Genomic DNA, 19,746 nt, shown 5'->3' with positions numbered 1-19,746 from the left:
CAGCTGCCTTCCCCATTTGCATAGCTCCGAAGGCTTTCTTTACTTCTTCCGGCGTTACCTGTGGGATTTCGATTTCCTCTAGACTATTCTCTCTTCCATTATCGTCGTGGGTGCCACTGGTACTCCTCAGCCACTTGAACTATCTCATCCATATTAGTAATGATATTGCCGGCTTTGTCTCTTAACGCATACATCTGATTCTTGCCAATTCCTAGTTTCTTCTTCACTGCTTTTAGGCTTCCTCCGTTCCTGAGAGCATGTTCAATTCTATCCATGTTATACTTCCTTATGTCAGCTGTCTTACGCTTGTTGATTAACTTTGATAATTCTGCCAGTTCTATTCTAGCTGTAGGGTTAGAGGCTTTCATACATTGGCGTTTCTTGATCAGATCTTTCGTCTCCTGCGATAGCTTACTGGTATCCTGTCTAACGGAGTTACCACCGACTTCTATTGCACACTCCTTAATGATGCCCACAAGATTGTCGTTCATTGCTTCAACACTAAGGTCCTCTTCCTGAGTTAAAGCCGAATACCTGTTCTGTAGCTTGATCTGGAATTCCTCTATTTTCCCTCTTACCGCTAACTCATTGATCGACTTGTTATGTACCAGCTGCTTCCGTTCCCTCCTCAAGTCTAGGCTAATTCGAGTTCTTACCATCTTATGGTCATTGCAGCGCACCTTGCTGAGCACGTTCACATCTTGTATGATGCCAGGGTTAGCGCAGAGTATGAAGTCTATTTCATTTCTGGTCTCGCCGTTCGGTCGTTGGTCGTCTCGTCGTTGCCTGGTCGCCATGGTCTACCGGATGCCTGCAGCCCGCCGACAACGACACGCATCCGAATAGTAACGTCGATGGAGCTTCGATAAACAGGCGTCGCAACAACTCGGCAACGGTGGACTACGCTACCCTGGAGTACGCAACAAGGGATAGCGGCAACCTGGCAGCGGGCGAGTCATGTCCGAGCCGATGACGAAGGGCGAAAAAAGAAGAAAAATGGATATATCGGCTATTAAAGGTATCCCTAAGAACCACTTCACGGTTATGTCGCGCTCGCTACTTAAGAAGTGCTGGCAGTGCGTTCCTGTTGCGTGCAATCATGCGAGCTCCTGTTAGCAGACGACATAGCGCTTTGCTCTGCCAACTCATTTACGCTTGCGATAGCGCCTGTCGGCTGAGAGTGAAAAAGAATGACACTAATAAATTACTTCTGTATTGCGTACAGGTCCAGCACCACACGTTTATACTTCAGAACTTGGCGTTTAATATTTAATTTGTATTTTACAGTTATTTAGCAAGCAGAAACATTCTGCAATTCCTCGGTTAGCTCGTCGTATAATGACGTGCACTTTAGAGGTGGCACCCTCAAATCTGTTGGTCGCGTCCTCCCCTTCTTCCACCACCGGCTTGGGAGTGGCACATTTAGCGAGGTAAGCGGCGAAACCAACCGTTCGTATTCCGAACCTTTATAGGATTCGGCCCGTGGATGTTGTATCAGTCTGAATGCACATTAAAGCCACGTTTTTCTTCCTATTCCTTTCCTAATGCGTCTTCCCTTTCGCTCATTCATTTTCCCTCCTCGCAGTAGCAGTCGACTTACCTGTCTTCCCGTCGCACAGTTAGTGGCCAATAACCCTTTGTATGCAGGCGTTGCACTAGATCATCGACATTATCACCATCATCATGATCGGTCTAGTAGATAACAAACGTGAACATTCGAGAACATTCAAGGTCACGCTCTCCTTCCCATATCCCACGAGCACGCGGTATCGCATTGTGGCGCGCCTCGGCGACCGCATGCTCACTCATCTTCAGCTGTCGGTTTCAAGGTTGAAACAATTCACGCTTTAATTGCTCGCGCGTCCGTCGTGCTCTGTAAGCTTTCTTGCGCCACTGCCAGCACAAATAAATATGAAGGAGCTGTCTGTCGAAGCAGCGGCGTCTCCACCGGCTCTGACATGCATGTATACAGCGTCCTCAGTTGTTGCTCGTGCCAGCTGCGAGGGCACCGGCGGAGGAGCTGTCATCAGTCTTCTCTCTTGGCTTCTCCACCTCCTCCTTAGCGTCGATCGCCGCCTTGCAGCTCTCGACGTAACTGGCCATTGCGGCCACGAAGCAACACTGCGAATACAAACCATCGGGGCGTCTTAGGCCGGTCGTTTCAAAGCGCTGTGCAAGCAACTAGGCTTTGTGCGTAAACGAAGGCCCTTTCTTCGTAAAAGATAAAGAAAGCAAAAAAAAAGAAGCAACCCCGTGTGGGCTCTATCGAGGACGCGGCCGCAAAGGGCTGCGTGAAGCGTCATACGAGTGCTTCTGAGGGTGAATAGGCCCCGTAGGGCACAGAAATGGACGCAATAAAATGCGTAAGCTATATTTATCGACGCCCTACAAAGCTTCCATGCTATACTTATGATTCAGCTAGTGGATGTGCAATCGTGCTCGCTTCCTGTTCCTAGTGGGCCCGCCGCGGCTAAAGGTGGTGGGCGCGGATTGGCATCCCTGTGACCGCTACGCGAGGCTCTCTCCGCACGAGTCCATTTCTAGACAATACGTGTCGAATACGCAGGCACCACAGCAGAGCAACAGTCAAATTTGCACAAGAAGTTCTCTCATAACTCCTGATGATTATGTTCCATGAATTACCCCTATACTGCAATAAAGTGCGCTCCCTCAAGCACCAGCACTGCAGTCTGTAATCACGTTAACATGCATAGTAGTGCACATTTCAAGATTAAATGCTACATGCGTACCGTTACGTTTGAACAGAGGTAACATTTCAATGCTTGTGACGCCTTGATTGCTTGTTTGTTATGCAGAGACGCGAAACGAGTGAAACCAATGTTACATTAGCTACGTAGCCTGAGTCACTTAGGAGCCACTTGCTTTTATAACCAATGCGCATGCATGGAGATGTGAACATTATTGGTATTGGAAAGCGGAATGTTGGAAATTATCTCCTCACTGATGTGCTTCATATCTTGTTGCACAAAAGCTGGACGTGTTTTGAATGATATTGTTTTCTTTCAATTCATTCTACAAAAATCTGCGAGAAGTTGTTTATTCTTTTTACTGAACAGTTTTTTAGTGCATACCGTTTCATTAGTTGAATAATCCTTTCGCGCAATTTTAATGTCCGCCTCTGCGACTATTCTAGCTCAAGAACTAGAATTATATTACTTGCAACAGGCGATACCTAGAAATTCCAGAAAACATACAACTGATCACCCCTTTACTCGGAAACGCGCAGCGGCTTCCGCGATTGAGTGAATTGCATTTATAGCATTCACAGAGCGGCCACTTTTTTTTACAGGTCCGTGTATCTGCGTGCGCTCGAATTACCGCTGCAAGCGAGCACAAGTCAGCGCGGTGAATTTCTATTATCGTCTGTGCTTCGAGAAGCGGACGAATCGGTGGAGTCGAAGGAGAGCGGTTGTTCTTTTTATCCACATGAAAAAGAAAGCAAAAGAAGAGAACAGCTGAAACAAAGTACTCACCTCTATCGCAAACATGAACCCAACAGGAAACAGCCATACATCGGCAAACAGAGTCTGTTGACATGCAAGAAATACTAAATCAAACCTACGAAAAGCAATGGGACAGGTATGTCGTCTACACGCAAAGGCGCAGCACCAATATTTAATATAAAACCAGAATTAAATTGTTACACCCAAGTTTAAAGCAAGTGCTGACGACGTATATGGCTGGGGCAATTGGTTGGCCATCGTTGTGTAAAGGCACCACCGCAATGACAGACACTTGCACGAACACCGTCAGAACTGGCGTTTATTTATCTTTTTTCTTTTCTCGTGCACGTGTTCACAAACGTTTTTTCAGGTAACATGCATCGGCACTTCTCTGGCGACCCGCCGCGATAGCTCAAGTGGCGATGTCGGGTTGCACATGCTGAGGGTCGAGGTGAACAATCTTATTCTGGTCGAGGCGACCGCATATCGATGGAACCGAAATGCAAAAAGAAAAAAAAAAGCGCGCCCTTGCGCCTAGATTTAGGCGCACTATATAAGGAAGCGCCGCTGGTGTGGACAAAATTAATTATTCCGGGAGTTCCTCGCCATGCGGTGTGCCTCGTATTCAGATTGTGGTTCCGGCACAAAAAAAAAACGGTAGATTATTTTATTTTTATCTTGTCTGGCCGTAATTAACTTGAATGGTAGTTCAATGGTAATCGCGAGGACCGATGCGGGCATTCATTCTATTACGGCAATTATTTCGCACCATTTCACTATCAATTAAGTATCACTGTCACTTTAATTTCACTATCAATTAATTATCACTATCACTTTAATTAATTTCACTATCAATTAATTCATACTTGGTGATCAACGTGACTGTTCATATCACCACGGGACTTTGCAATGGTGCTCGACGCCGTGCAGTTAATGGAGGGTTGTCCACATTTGATTATGGTCGCGCTAAGGTGTGTAAGCGCGGTATAGCGATGCTTAGACTGATGCCCGTGAGCTAAAAACGTGGCGGTACATCGGTGTTTAATAGGGCTTAGCGCCATCTATGCGCAGAAAGCGACGCTTCCTAGCAAAAAAAGAAAAAGAAAGTCAGGCTATATTTTATATAGAAGAAGTGACGTCATTGTCGTTAGTACTTGCGAGAAAATTGTCTTTTTGTTTATACCAATAGGCAAGCTTCCTTTTTTTGTGTGTGAAGTGTCCCGCAACTTGACGTGACTCCACTAGGCGTTGGTAATTTCACTCATATGACACTGTAAATAACAGAAGCGGGGAACAACTTGCAGGTAGATGCAAGCGGTATACGAGAGTCAATATCGCTCTGTGTTATCCTGTCTTCCTGTCCTTTTGATGCCATGCGCCATCCCGGGTTCGAGTCTCGGAACAGGACGAATTTTACAACTGCGAGGCTTTTTCTTTCAAGGAACCGGTTACGGTTTCTTTTCTAGCAATTGCTACGAACGGGTGGCTGTCTCATTTTCCCTCGATTAATCCAGACATTGTTCGTCAGGTTGGGTAACCTTAGCTTGTCCCATTCCGCTTCGCATTGCAAGCGCAAGACTTGCCTAACTTTTCTGACGCACGACCGCGCTCCTACTGAACTGGAAATCCATCATTCACACTTTTATTGTTTCCTTCTCTTTTTTTTTTTTTTCAACTTCGCTTTGTGTCCTGACAGTGCGACTGTGCCGTATTCGCCAGATGCTACACCATCGCGAGACGGGTCTTGAGCGCTCACCTGTCTACGCATAATGTTGCCGGCCGTTTCGGAACGGGTCCACTCCTGAAACAGGATTTCGCGGTGGTTAGACAGTATAGAACAGCTCAGCGATGCGTAGCGTAGCCTTTAATGTCTCACCGATAGCTTGGCCTTCACTTGGCACAGGAAAATGTAGATCACAGTGCCCACGAGGCGCACCGAAAGGCCCGTCAGGCATATCGTCATCCATCGCACGTTGTCCTGCGCGCAGATATGAGCAGAAGTCGCTTCGCATTGTTCCCCGGCTCATTTAGAACAACTGTTCTCTTGCGACAAGAATTTTCAAATAACAGATGACGCTTCCGGAATTTTGTCAGCTGGCGCTTCTCTATATTTAGTTTAACAGAAAAGAAAAAAAAATATATACGGGTACGCGGCTCTTCAGCGTCGGATATTCCGAAATCCAAATACACTACTCGGGAAAGGCTAGGACAGAAACAAGATGCAAACAAGAAAAAATCGGCACACACTAGGAGAGAGAGAGAGAGGGAGAAAACTTTATTTGGTCCATTAAGGGTTTAGCGTTCGGCTTTCGTCTTCATCGCTGCAGACGCTTAACCTTCTTAGCAGGGTTGGGCCCCTAGTCCAGGGCTCCACTGAGCCGCGCTGCTTTGCTTGCGAGCTGCACCGTTGCCCTTCGGGCGGCGCGCTCGCAGCTGGTGAGCCGGCTCTCCCACTGCTCCGCACTCGCGGTTTTGTGGAATGTGTAGTTACGTTTACACTCCAAGGTTATATGGTAAAGCGCGGGGGTTGCCCCGCACCACGGGCGTGCGTTCCTAAATTGTGCAGGATACATCTTGCTTAGTATATGTAAGTTATAGAAGGTTCCCGTTTGCAGCCTCCGCCAACTATAGCTGCTTCTTGCTGTGCTAAGGCTTTGTGTGGCGGGGAGTATCTAATTCTCTTGCCTCTGTGGTAGTTCAGTAACTCTGAATAGCCGATCTCCACGGTGAAGTGCTGTCCCAGGGCGTGTGGCCGCTGGACTCGGTACGTGATCTCGCGAGCCAAGCTGTCTGCCCTTTCATTTTCTTCTATCCCCGTGTATGCCGGAATCCAGATTAGCTTGTGGGTTGCGGTGTGTCGGAGGTGTTCTGCCTTGCGCAGGATAGCTAAGGCAGCGCTGTATATTCTACCCTTTGTGTAGTTCCTGCATGTCTCTTTTGAATCCGTTAAAAATGACCATTGATTTGTCTTTTCGATAGCCCTCAGCCGCCGCCAGCGCAACAGCGATCTCCTCCGCTTCCACTATCCTGGCGCTACGTGTAGTTGCGCAGGTGATTAGCTTGCCTGCGTTGTCAACCACTACCGAAGCTGCCTTAATGTAATTTGTATGTCTATTACATGGATACAGTGTTGCATCCGTGAAAACTGTGTTTTCTAGTTTGGCTAAATGCCTTTCCACATAATCCGCCCGCGCCTGCCTTCTGGCCGCGTGGAGATTTGGATCCATGTTTTTCGGAATGGGATACACTAGGAACACGAACGCGAGTCACAAGCCCACAAATACCTAGTCTAACTACACATGCACAAGCACACTTCAGTACTTGGGACAGCCGCCCATCCACAAAAAGCGGGTGCTTAGTACACACAAGTTGTGTCACACGTATACGTGAATTTGCAGCATCCATACCTGCTCATCAACCTGATCGTGGAAAGGACAACGTGGTCGGGACATGAAGACGTTAAATAAACGGACACAGTCTCGCCCAACAAGTGAAGCATTGATTGCGATAGTAAATTATTAGACGACCATACGAAGTAACGTTAATCGTTTCATCAGCTGCTTAAACTGCTGTAAACTTTAGCTTGCTAACTAAATTAACACGCGCATTGTTACGCGCGCACCGGCAAACACGAATATATGTCCCTCGTTGAGCGCAGACACCCGCGATCATAACGCTGGCGTGATGAAGAGCGGCCGCCGCGGTGAGCGAACTCCCCTTCGTGTCGCCTCTCACTTCAACGCAAACGAGGCGCACGAGAACACAGCGCGCACAAAGCCGTCAGTTATCTTCGGTTGGCTAGCATTCAAACCCAGGACAGATTGCCTCTAAGGTAGGACGTGCGCGGCTGCTGCTCAGCCGCAGGCAGCTGGAGTAGGAACGGATATGCGCACTAACCTGCCACCTCTCACCCCCATTACCCGCCCTATCGCGCGCACATCCCCCCGCTTCTCGTCTTGCGCTCGTCAGAAGACAGCGCGCACCGTCCATGATTTCGTCCCCTGGGAGCGCAAGAAGACATCGCTGCATCAAGCCACCATCCTTATCGTCTCAACCTCGCAAGCTTTCGCTCGCGCCTACAACAAACCGGCGCGCGACCGTGATGGTATCGCGCTTGCGCTTTATAAGGAACATCACGGCGACGGCGATGGTGGAAATTTGTACGGAGTATCGACATAATTGCTATCGCAATAAAGAAAAAAAATAGTGCAGGGCAGACACATAATCCTACTCTCAGATGTCCATGATATTAATGTCTAGTAAAAAAAAAAAAGTTGGAAAGTGGTTTAGCCTATACTTTAAAACGATCAAAGAGTGCCTACCTGAGAGAGAGCTTGTGGCGAGAATGGCGCATACGCACTGTGCGCGGCGATCTATCCGTCGCCGCTCGGGTAAGGGGAGTAGTATAAGCGTCGGACTGCTCTATTTTTTTCTATCTGCGCTGTCTTCGGGATCGGTATGCATTTTAAGACTGCGCTTTTTATCAGGGGATATCTCTCAAGGTTGCCTAAAGTGTCACGGGTACGCTGGTCATATTGAGGTCATTCAACGATATGATTTACTGTGTTTCTATCTGCATGTCGTGAATGAATTGATTCTGTGGTTTTACTTGATAAAACCCCGATCTTATTATGAGGCACGCCGTAGTACAGGACTCCGGATTTTTAATGCACCCCCAATGCAAGGGGCACGGGCGTTTTTGGCATTTCGCACCCATCTAAACGCAACCACCACCACAGGGATTTGATCCTGCGACCTCGAGCTTATCAGCGCAACATCATATCAGCTAAGCCATCGGGGCGGGTCGGCATGTTGTTATTGTTGGTGATGTCATAGTCGTCCTTGCTTGATATGACCGCGTATTTGTTGTTGTTGTTCTTGTTGTTGTACCAGTTCATCGCGAATCCATGCTCCTCTGTAGCGTTATACGCACCGTGGCTGCGGCGACCATCCAAGTGATGATGAACCCGATGTTAGCCGCCATCAGAAAAGAGCTGAAGCCCCAGGAGATCCAGATAGACGGGCGTACTGCGCGCCAATTATTTGTATTAGTAGTAGTTATTGGTATTCGTAGTAGTAGTAGGCAGTATAGTAGTAATAGCAGTAGTAGCAGTAGTAGTAATAGTACTATTAGTAGTAGTAGTAGTAGTAGTAGTAGTAGTAGTAGTAGTAGTAGTAGTAGTAGTAGTAGTAGTAGTAGTAGTAGAAGGGGTGGTGGCGCTACATATGCTTACTATTTGCGTCCTTCAGAATCGCGTCAATGTACATTAAGAGCATCTGTATCCCCAGGGCCAGAACCATCACCACCTGTAAGGAGCATGGGGAGCAAAATGCTGCGTGACCTGCCATGGCATATCAATGAGCTGCGATGCACAAATAAAGAAAACTGAAAAAAAGGACCTTGACGTACAAATTAAGCACAAAGTAACTGACAGGCTACAGTGATGCTTTGGTTGCCTTAACTCAAATGTAAGGTGAGCGTCACTTATGTCAAAGCCCTGGCACTCTCCATTTCCTGTCCGACGACGAGAATCGTCGTTGCAACGTCACGTATAGAGCGGAGCTGAGCAAAGGAAGTCTTGTGCGAGAAGCGCTGTCGCCCCAGTCACTGACGCGTGCGGTAGAAAATACCGCCCCTGCTCAGTTAGGGGTCAAATCATATCAAATTACATCGTTTGTGTTCGTTAAGATTAAGAAAGTCCAAAACACAGGTCAATTACACAGTAAAGATTGCCAAAATCGGAGACTGGACCATGGTACCGTAAACAGCAATTATGACAACTAAACAGGCAAATTAGAAAGTAATTCAATGAATAAACGCAGATGGCTCAGGCAACTGTATGCAAGATGATTAAGCAATATTATTTATATACGATGCGAACGTATCAGATCAAGTACATGTAAGCCAATGGAAAATTCAGGAAGAAAGGCAGTAAAAACAAATATAGAACATCGAGTAAATTAGGACTAATCCAAAAGAAAAGCTTTAATGGACACAGCTAACGTAGCTAACGAGTATGAATATGTTGATGCATGAGTGAAAATATTCATTCCAATTGCCTTGAAAGCTGGAGACACTATTCTATGACTACATGGCAATTTACATGGTGTAAACTGTTACTGGCAGCGAATCCAGCGGGGTTAACGATTAACAAATACAAATTTCATAATTAGCGCGCTATAGTGGAAGAAAGTCATGGGCAGCGCATATAGTCTGGTTATAATTAGTCTGTAAATTACTATAAATGGATGCATATAAAAGTGGATAGACACGTTCAGTTTCGTTTGCCAAGTCGGCGCCCATTGAAATATAATGTAGCGTGTGAGCTCCGCGTTTACCGTCTGTGACGCTCAGCCGAGTGTTATACAAACAACAGCTCAGCGGGGAAGGTGAAGCGCCCAAAGTTCGTGCCAGCAGAGGAAGGCAGAAACGCTGCCCTGCAGCTCCACCACGGATCCTCGACTGAGCGGGACTTTGTCGTTGCGTCCGCTTCGTCGTTTTTGCAGCCAAACGCACTCGGCGTCTATCGACAACCTCTCGACAACCTCTTGACATTCCGCGCGCATGCGGTCAATGCGCCGTCGAACAGCGGGGCAGCACAACACCGACAGCGGCGACAACGGCAGTAGCCTGAAGAGGTTCTCTTCGCCTACATACATATACACGCTTTTCTATGCTCTTCCATCACCTCTCTACCTCTGACACGTGAACAGCTTCCCACGCTTTACACCCATACACATTTCTTTCTTTCAGCATTGACACTCCTATGCTAACGCAATAAGTTACGTCGGCAGCGAAAGGGCTAACACCGGGGGCACAGAGGACTCGACGCGATTCACTCAACACTGCGTGACGCTATGCCATGGCTTAGATTATTTTTTCGACAAATGCCCTGCTAATCGTCGAGCGTACGTTATGGTGAATCATCGTGTTGTTCTCACCGTGAAAGCGAGGGCCAGACCCCTGGCCCAGTTCCTAGAGGTCATGACGGAAGCAGGCGTTATCGGATTGGAGTGGATTTCCTTCTTGTCGTGTGCTGTCTTGTCCTTCTCCGATGGTGTTACTCTTCTTCTGCTTCTGCTTCTATGTCTTCGAGAAGCATGGCACGTGTCACCACTACAGGCGATGGACCAAGGAAGAAGAAGAAGAAGAAGACGAAACCTTATTAATGAATGGAAGTGGAGGAGGAATAAACTTTTATTGTGCAACCAGCACTTTATGATGGCCGGGCCTAAGCCTCCCACGAAGGGACGTCGAGGGCTTGCCTCGCCGCCGCCTCGCGGGCGTGCTGGTTCGCCCAGGTTTGGTCGCCGAGGGCGGAGCTCAGCAGAGCCCCATGCAATCTCGACGAGAGAGTCGTGGTGTTAGTCTGTGTGTACTGTGCTGGGCACTCCCACAGCATATGCGGAAGCGTAGCCGGGTGAGTGCCACAGCGCCAGCGGTTGGGGGTAGCGTAGACGTCTGGAAATATGGAGATGAATGGTCCGGCAGCTTTTTTTTTTTTTTTCTGGTGGCCTCTGGTGGCGGCTTGATGTCCTTGGACTCAGGCGGCATCTTCGGCTTGCCGGAGGGCAAGGAGGTAAAATTAAATTATTGAGGTTAGCGTCCCGAGACTGCACACATTTTCAGCATGGCAGGCCGCAGTGGACGGCTCCAGATCTTTATTTCCACCGCGTGGGGTTCGGTGATATGCCTAAATATATGCCTTTGACATGCCGTTAGTATGCATAAATTTAAATACAGCAGCGTTTTTTCTTTCTTTCTTTTGCATTTCGCCCTCGCAGAATTGTGGCCACCGTGGCATGAAAACGAACTTGCAGCTACGCGATTATATCCAACATTTCCCGGTAGAAATTTGCCGGAACAAATTTTACAAAAAAGAAAGAAAGCTAGATAGAAAGAAAATCCAATTGTACGCATCGCCGTTAGTTGTTGTTCTGAGTGGTTGTGGCGCATGTCCACAGTGGGGGATTGGCCAGGAACCGAGTGGTTAAATTAGGTGCATAAAAACAAAGGAATTAACAATTTGAACGTTGGAGCTTAGGAGGCAAAAGTTTTGTGAGACGGAAAAAAAGCAATCACAAGAAAACCGTGAATAAAAAGAATAATCATAGACAATTGTCAACGGTTTCCTCCCTGTATTTTCATTTCTCTCTCTCTCTCTCTCTCTCTCTTGACCGCTTCACTAAAGCATTGTTACACGTAAACTCCAAGATATACGCTCATTCTGCCTTTCTTTTTCTTTTCCTGAACGACCGGTTTGCCTTGCTCGTTTAAACGTTCCACGATCTTGTGCATTTTGCCTTTCCTTCGAAATCCTCGCCAGAAATATTCCGAGAAAGTGAAATTTCTCCGTCATGAACCTTTAATGTAGCACTGGTACACGAATCTTGGATCTTGTCTTGCCTTGGCTAACGACCTAGCCATCACGGCACGAAACCGGGTTTGCTTCAGCGCATGACTTATGGCGACGAGCACAAGTTTCGATTTCAGAGGGACACGAGAGGGAGCCGTAACTTCTCATGTGACACCGTAAACGCAGCTGGTGACGTGTTCGCACGAAATTGCGACCTGAATGCGTCGCGCCATTTACGTATGCACAAAGCCACCTTGTGTCCTCGCCGTCTTCGTCGTCATCATGATGTCGTTATCCAGCGGAGATGTATGGATGGAAACAACTTTATTTTTGATTTTCCTCGCAGATGGTAGTCGCCTACTTGGACGCCATGCCCTGGAGTTCTGAACTCGCCGTGCTGTTACTGGGTGGTGGGTGATCAGATAGGCTGGGTATAAAGTAAAGGTCGCCGATCTCTACATTGAGGTACGCTCACTTGGGACTCTACTGGTGGTCTTTCTGTTCGTTTGTTTGTTCCAAGCTTTATATTAAAGGCAATATCTTCCTAAGAAAGTTTCCCCTTACTTTTCCGCATAGGGTGCGCCTGTTTCTAGACTGCTTCTGCTTCTTTCGTGGAACGATCCGGAAGATCGTGCCGTCCAAATATAAGTGCACCGGGTATGTATGTATCATGTATGTATGTGCACCCAAGATGCGACTGGGTATGTGCAACTGATGCTACTCGGTATGTGATGACACTGTATGGGCTACTGGGTATGTAGCAATGTACCTGTGGGCCACTGGGTGCTAGAAGTGTGTTTTGTGCGAACGCTAAACCTTGCAGAATTTAAAGATGCTCGGGTTATCTAACATTGTAAGCAAGTAAGAAAGCCATAAACGACAACTTCCCGGCGGTTCGCGCCAAGTCATTATGGCGCGAACCGTCGTCGTATGGTCAGAGCAGTTTATGGATATCGACCTCCTACGTCAAGTACATGACGTCCTCGGTGGTGAAGTTGAAAGACATAGCTTTTTCCTCTCTTTCGTACCCTCCCTTTGCTTTTTGTGACTGTATTTGTCTAAGTTGCTTCAGCTCGGTGTTGTTGCTTCAGCTCGGTGTTGTTGCTTCCCTCCACCTTGCGGGTTTCCGCAGAACTACTACGTCAAACTCTTGCCTTTGCTTCGTGTTGTCGACAAATTCGACTTCGCCCTGCCATCTGCTAGCCGCCTGGTTAGCTCAGATGGTAGAGCGGCTGCCCCGGAAAGGCGGTGGTCCCGGGTTCGAGTCCCGGACCAGGACGAATTTTTCTTCAACTATGAGGCTTTTCTTTCGAGGAACCCGTATGGGTTTCCTTTGTAGCAATTGCTACGAACGGGTGGATGTCTCATTTCCCTTTATTCATTGCTTCCCTCCACCTTGCGGGTTTCCGCAGAACTACTACGTCAAACTCAGCTGCCAATTCGTAAGCGTTCGATCGCTCACAATGCTCTGCTGTCATTAAGAATGCAAAATTCATTACGTTTCCAGGAACCCGCAGGCACTGGCGGCCAGCGAATCTTCGCGCATCAGCCAATCGTAGTGCTTGAGGCACGTGATCTTCCTCCTGAGCATCCGGGCCGGTGCAATGTGACGTGCAGTAAGGCTTGCGCTTTTCCACGCAGAGTAAACTTGCGGAGACACATGTGGAGCAGTCTCCTAGCAATGAGAACGCAGCATTCATTGCGGAGGCGGCTCGCCCCGTCGTAAGGCGCTCACTACGGTGATGGAGCCCATCATAATAGTGTATGCACTGTTATGACACAATGCATCAGTATTCATTAGTCTGCGGCCCCTGAAGCGGTATGTGGCTAAGGCCCCCAACCCCATTCTCCCTGGTCTACGCAACGGGTCGATTCACTCGTCTTGGCAGTAGCCCTCTGCGCCAGGCGTGGCGGTGAAACAAGCACGACAGAAGTCAAACGAGAAAAAATATAATGCGGCAACATAAAATAAATATACTGTAAGCACTATTAACGTGCTTCGTCGTTTTAATTTGTACATAGCCATCATCATCTCCCTTGTTCTTCTACTTCTGCGCGCGTGAGCTGGGGCGTTGCCTTTTTTAGAATAAAAAGCGCTGGACAACTTGATCGGTCTCGGTATTATAAAGTGGTGGAGGTACGTGAAGACCCCGACGTCCTCTCGCGTTCCCGTCCTCCCTGGAGCTCCGTTCCGGTCGCCGCCTGCGCCCAGCTACCCTACAACAATGGACACTTCCAACCCCGGCCCTTCCGGCGCCTCTAACCCTACCACGCAGACGACCCTGCCTGCGGCGCCCTCTTGGACAGTAACGAGCCCTCAGCGGGACTCCGTGGTGATGACGTTGACGATTGGATCGACCACTACGACCGCCTGAGTTCGTGCAATAAGTGGAACGGCACCCAGAGATTGAGGCACGTCGCCTTCTACTTGACCGGTGTTGCAAAGACGTGGTATTTCAACACCGAATCCGACATCGCGGATTGGCCCACGTTTACCTCCAAGCTGCGGCAAATCTTCGCTTCCTCGTCTGGCCGTGCAGAAGTCGCCAAACAGAAGCTGGGAACGCGCCGCCAACTTCCACAAGTGTCTTACACATCATACATAGAGGATGTCTTGGCTCTGTGCCCTCATGCAAATCCTAGCATGACGGAAGCCGGACGCGTTCACCACATCTTAAAAGGCATTGGGTCTGTCACGTTCAACGCCTTAATTGTGCAAAATCCGGCTTCTGTCCAAGACATCACTTCAACGTGTCAACGCCTAGACGAGCTGCAGTCTATTCGTCTTCCACATGACAGCAGTGATCCTCATGCTCCCCATTCTCCAGATCTACGTGCTCTTATCCGCACCATCATCCGCGAAGAGCTTCAACTACAAGACCTAAGGCGTCCACCTGCTGCCTGCGCCTCAACCCCCACCTTCGACTTGCGCGAGGTCGTAAAGCAAGAGTTGACAGCGATGACTACAACCACGACGCATCTTGCTCCGGTAGCGCGCCCCACACTTACCTACGCGGATGTTGCTTCGCTACCGACCCCTACCGTGACCTCCCTGCCTACTGACGTTTCCTATGACCATTTGGCATCGATGGGAACCAGAGCACTTGCTGCGCCATCGTACCCTCTGTGGCGTCCACCTCGTCCGGTTTGTTTTTACTGTGGTATACGCGGCGATATACCTCGCTTCTGCCGCCGTCGCCAGCAGGATGAAAGACGAGGCTATGCTGAGCACGAAAGAGACCGCACTCGCCGATTAGACGCCTACTATCCCAGACCGTACTCGTTCCCTCAACAGCGTTCTCCGTCTCCTCCAGCTGCTCCCAATCTGCCTCATAGTTCCTGTTCGGCTAGACGTCGTTCTCCGTCGCCTTACCGGCGCTCTACATCACCGCTTCGCCCCACTTCCCATCTTGTCGACCAGTACTCGGAAAAATAACTGTTGCAGTTTTTAGAGGGGAAATTGCTTCTTATCGGTCTTCAAATATTCCTCCTGTTTGCCCGGCCAACTTGCTTTCTGTAACTGTCGAAGGTGTTGCCGCGTCGGCACTCATCGATACCGGTGCCGCCGTTTCTGTTCTTCGTAGTGATCTGTGTTCCCGGCTCCGGAAAGTAAAAACGCCTTATCTTGGACCTATTTTGCGTGGTGCTAATAATGCATTCATTTACCCCGACGGACAGTGTACTGCTCGTGTTCTCATCGACGGCATACGCCACCACATTCAGTTTATCATCCTTCCAACGCGTATCCATGAACTTATACTGGGTTGGGACTTCCTACATTCTGCTTCAGCCGTCATTTCATGTAGAGAGGAAGTTGTCCATATTACGGATACAGCGCTTGTACCTGTTACGGTCTCTTCACTTTCATGCGTGAACTTGGCCATCGCTGCAGACTACGTCCTGCGTCCTGGTCACGAAGACGTTGTAGCCGTAACATCCAGTCAGATCGCCGACGGAGACGCCCTAGTCGCCCCTTCTTCCCGCTGTACTTCTCGCGGAATTCTCATTGCCACCTGTCTCGTCCGGTTTTCACGTGGCCGCGCCCTTCTGTCTGCTTGCAACACGACCCCAGATCCTGTGATGCTGCCCAAGGGGATGACTGTGGCAACCTTAGCCGACACTCAACCTATCTCTATAGTCGCGCTTTGCCCTTCTTCATCGCCAGCACCAACCTCAGGTTTGGATGATTCTTTCCCTCCTCCAGCTGTTCTCGGCTCTGATCTAACAGCCGCGCAGTCCGAAGCCTTAATGGTGGTCTTGGCAAAGCACAAAGCCTGTTTCGATAGCTGTTCCCCTGTGTTGAGCCAAACTCCTGCGGCTACACACCGCATCGAAACCGATGGTTCTGCTATAATACGACGACGCCCCTATCGTGTATCGCCGTCCGAACGAAAGCTCATTGAACAACAGGTTGCTGACATGCTTGCGCGGAAGATAATACGACCTTCATCTAGCCCATGGGTTTCTCCCGTGGTCCTGGTAAAGAAAAAAGATGGATGCGTTCGCTTTTGCGTCGATTATCGAGCGCTCAATAAGATCACACGCAAGGACGTATATCCAATACCTCGAACTGACGACGCTTTGGACACACTAAAAGGGGCGGAGTATTTCTCCAGCCTTGATCTTCGATCAGGATACTGGCAAATTCCGATGAACGAGACTGACAAAGAAAAGACCGCGTTCGCTACACCAGACCGACTTTATGAATTTAACGTGATGCCTTGTGGCCTTTGTAACGCTCCTGCCACATTTCAGCGCATGATAGACAACGTACCTCTTGGTCTAAAATGGAAGACTTGCCTCTGTTATCTGGCTGATATCGTCATCTTTTCGTCAGACTTCAGCCAACGACTTCATCGATCAGACGACGTTCTCAAGTGCCTTGCAAATGCTGGTCTCCAGATCACTACAAGAAATGCACATTTGCAAGCGAGACTATAAAAGTGTTGGGTCACGTCGTCTCAAAAGATGGCATCCAGCCAGACCCCGAAAAGATTAGTGCCGTTGTCCAGTTTCCTCGCCCCCAGTAATAGAAAGATCTACGTAGTTTCCTCGGCTTGGCGTCGTATTTTCGTTGATTTATACGCAACTTCGCAGCAATAGCAGCTGCTATACACAAGCTACTGGTTACCGGTGCTTCTTTCACATGGACTAGCGACTGCGAGTCGGCTTTTCAAGATCTTAAGTGGCATCTTACTTCCGAACCAGTGCTTCGCCACTTCGATAATCGAGCCCCCACCTAACTCCATACTGACTCAAGTGCACAAGGTATTGGCGCAGTACTTCTGCAACGTAATGCAGCCTCTAAAGAGCAAGTCATAGCATATGCCAGCCGAACACTTTCTCCAGCTGAGCGGAGCTGCACCATTACAGAGCAAGAGTGCCTGGCTATCGTTTGGTCGATTCAGAAATTTCGCCCATACCTTTACTGCCGCCACTTCACCATCGTCACCGACCATCATGCTCTGTGTTGGCTGTCATCAATGAAAAACATGTCAGAACACTTAGGGCGCTGGATACTCCGCTTTCAGGAATATGACTTTACTATAACGTACAAGTCTGGAAAAAGTCATCATGATGCAGACGCATTGTCTCGCTGCCCACTCACGCTCTCTCCCGGTAACGCCCCGTCGTCTTCCCCACTAAGTCTTGCGATGCTACGCCTGCCTTACACCAGCTCTCGATAACGCCACTGGACCAAGTTACGCTTTCATCACGCTCTGATTTCGTCTCGCTTCAGCGGGCCGACTCCTACTGTCGAGCTCTCATTTATCGCCTTAGTGGGTTCGCCGAACCACCCAACAGCCGCTTGCGACGCCAACTTCGACAATTCCGCCTTCAAGGTGGCGTGCTTCACCGCTACGCTTACCACCCAACAGATCACCGGTGGGTCCCAGTTCTACCTCGCTGCCTTCGCCTGCGGGTATTAGAGGCACTTCACGACGACATATCGGCTGGCCACTTAGGCTTCCACAAGACTTACGACCGCATAAAGACCCGCTGCTTCTGGCCTGGCCTATCCACAACGGTGGCCAAATACATTGCCTCTTGTGCGTCATGTCAACACCGCAAACGCTCGACATCCCCTCCTGCCGGTTTACTACAACCTCTCCCTTGCCCGGACGCACCTTTAGAATTTGTTGGTATTGATTTATATGGTCCCTTGCCGTTGACAGCCTCCGGTCGCCCTTGGATTGTCCCTTCGGTACACAAGATATGCCGAGACTGCCCCTCTGCGATCCGGTACCGCTTCTGCAGTCGCCGGCTTTTTCTTGCGCTCCATCGTCTTGCGCCACGGGGCTCCTCGCGTTCTTCTCAGTGACCGTGGCAAGGCGTTCATTTCACAAGTTCTCGAGGAAGTTCTTCGGGCCACTAATACCGTCCACAAACCTACTTCTACCTATCATCCGCAAACCGATGGCCTTACTGAGCGCTTCCACCGTACGCTGTCTGACACGATTTCCATGTGCATCCGTCCTGACCACACTGACTGGGATAAAATTCTTCCTTTTGTGACGTTCGCATATAATACTGCTATACAACAGACTACCGGCTACAGCCCTTTCTTCCTTGTATATGGAAGATCTCCTTCCACCATATTCGACAGAGAACTCTTTTTCGCACCTTCTCCGCCTAACGCGTCGCTTCCAGAAGATCTTGCTGCCCGAGTTGCACATTGCCGTCAAATCGCCCAGCAAAGCACAGAAGCTACCCAAGCTGAGCGCAAGCGTCACTGCGACAACAAACGCCGTGACCTGGAGGCCAAGTCCTGCTTTGGACTCCAGTCTGCACCTCAGGCCTCTGCGAGAAGTTCCTTCCACGCTACATTGGCCCATACACCGTTGTGCAGCAAACAACTGCAGTGAACTATCTCACCCGCCCAGTACACTCCGTCACTGACCGGCGCCGCTGGAATGGCGAAATTGTTCACGTCTCGCGGATGAAGCCCTTCACTCCCCGTTTAGATAATCTCTAAACTGCCGCCAGGCTGGCCGCTTCCATGACGGGGGGGAAGTTAATGTAAGCACTATTAACGTACTTCGTCGTTTTCATTTGTACATAGCCATCATCGTCTTCCCTGTTCTTCTACTTCTTCGCGCGTGAGCTGGGGCGTTCTTTTTTGGTATAAACTGCGCAGGACAACTTGATCGGTCTCATTATTATAATACATATTTTTTTCTTTAGACTGCCTGGACACGATTCGAACCCAGGACGCAGTAAACATGAGCTCAAAGCTCTACCGCGGCGCGACGATACAATAGCTTTTTTTTATTGTATAGAATTATGAGTACCGTCATCCGCAAATGATTAATCACATTACGTTTCGACAGACACGAAAAACAAACGCACGCGTTGGACTGCGTGGCGCTCCGAAACAAAACGGAAAGGTTCGATTTGACACAGGTTCGGCATCGGATGCTGTCACCCAGTCACTATTGTGCTGCGGTTCCCTTTCATTCAGCTACAGGCTGCAATGTGGAAAGTTCATAACTGTGCTTCTCCTCTCTTCTTCCCGCCTTCCGCAGGCTGCTAGTTTTGCTTAAGTTGTTTCTCCATGGTGCTAAATGATAGACAAACTGAAGCACTGAAACCGTGGCCTCAGCATCGGGAAAGCGAAGGGGCGCGACCAAAAAATTAGAATAGTGATGGAATAAAGATATCGCTGCAAACATAAAACGCAGTCTGGCTTCTGAGAAACGTACATTGTATGGAAATGGTGAAATAAAGAGAAAATCACCCTTTCAGATTGGTGTACATTTAGCTTAAATACACTTCTGTATGGGCCTAAAAACGCGAGTTATAGGCACGAGAAAACATTCTTAAAAGTGCATTTTTTCTTGGTGTGCAGTAGGCGCAGTCTTTCCGACGAGGCTTTGCCAGAGACACCAAAGGATATGTTCAAAGCTTTCTTTATTAGTATGTTA

The 19,746-nt window shown here is 48.9% G+C and overlaps 1 protein-coding gene and 1 non-coding gene across 3 annotated transcripts; one reads left to right on the top strand and one right to left on the bottom strand.

Moving 5' to 3' along the window:
* Positions 1-1,829: 1,829 nt before the first annotated feature.
* On the bottom strand, positions 1,830-10,572 carry LOC142573945 (uncharacterized). 2 transcript variants are annotated; one of them, XM_075683143.1, is made up of 7 exons: positions 10,407-10,572; positions 8,699-8,771; positions 8,398-8,492; positions 5,341-5,442; positions 5,221-5,265; positions 3,495-3,548; positions 1,830-2,121 (listed from the first exon to the last, which is right to left on the bottom strand). In XM_075683143.1, exons 1-7 carry the CDS (start codon positions 10,449-10,451, stop codon positions 1,978-1,980), a joined length of 558 nt encoding a protein of 185 aa, XP_075539258.1. In that variant the 5' UTR covers positions 10,452-10,572; the 3' UTR covers positions 1,830-1,977. The 2 variants fall into 2 exon arrangements, with proteins under 2 accessions (XP_075539258.1, XP_075539259.1); XM_075683144.1 differs by lacking the exon at positions 3,495-3,548.
* Positions 10,573-13,026: 2,454 nt separating this feature from the next.
* On the top strand, positions 13,027-13,101 carry TRNAS-GGA (transfer RNA serine (anticodon GGA)). Its single transcript has one exon. It is a non-coding gene; the product is annotated as a tRNA-Ser (tRNA).
* Positions 13,102-19,746: the final 6,645 nt, after the last annotated feature.

Source organism: Dermacentor variabilis, chromosome 3 (assembly GCF_050947875.1).
Source record: "Dermacentor variabilis isolate Ectoservices chromosome 3, ASM5094787v1, whole genome shotgun sequence".
Lineage (NCBI taxonomy): Eukaryota > Metazoa > Arthropoda > Arachnida > Ixodida > Ixodidae > Dermacentor > Dermacentor variabilis.
This window is presented reverse-complemented; position numbering and strand designations above follow the sequence as displayed.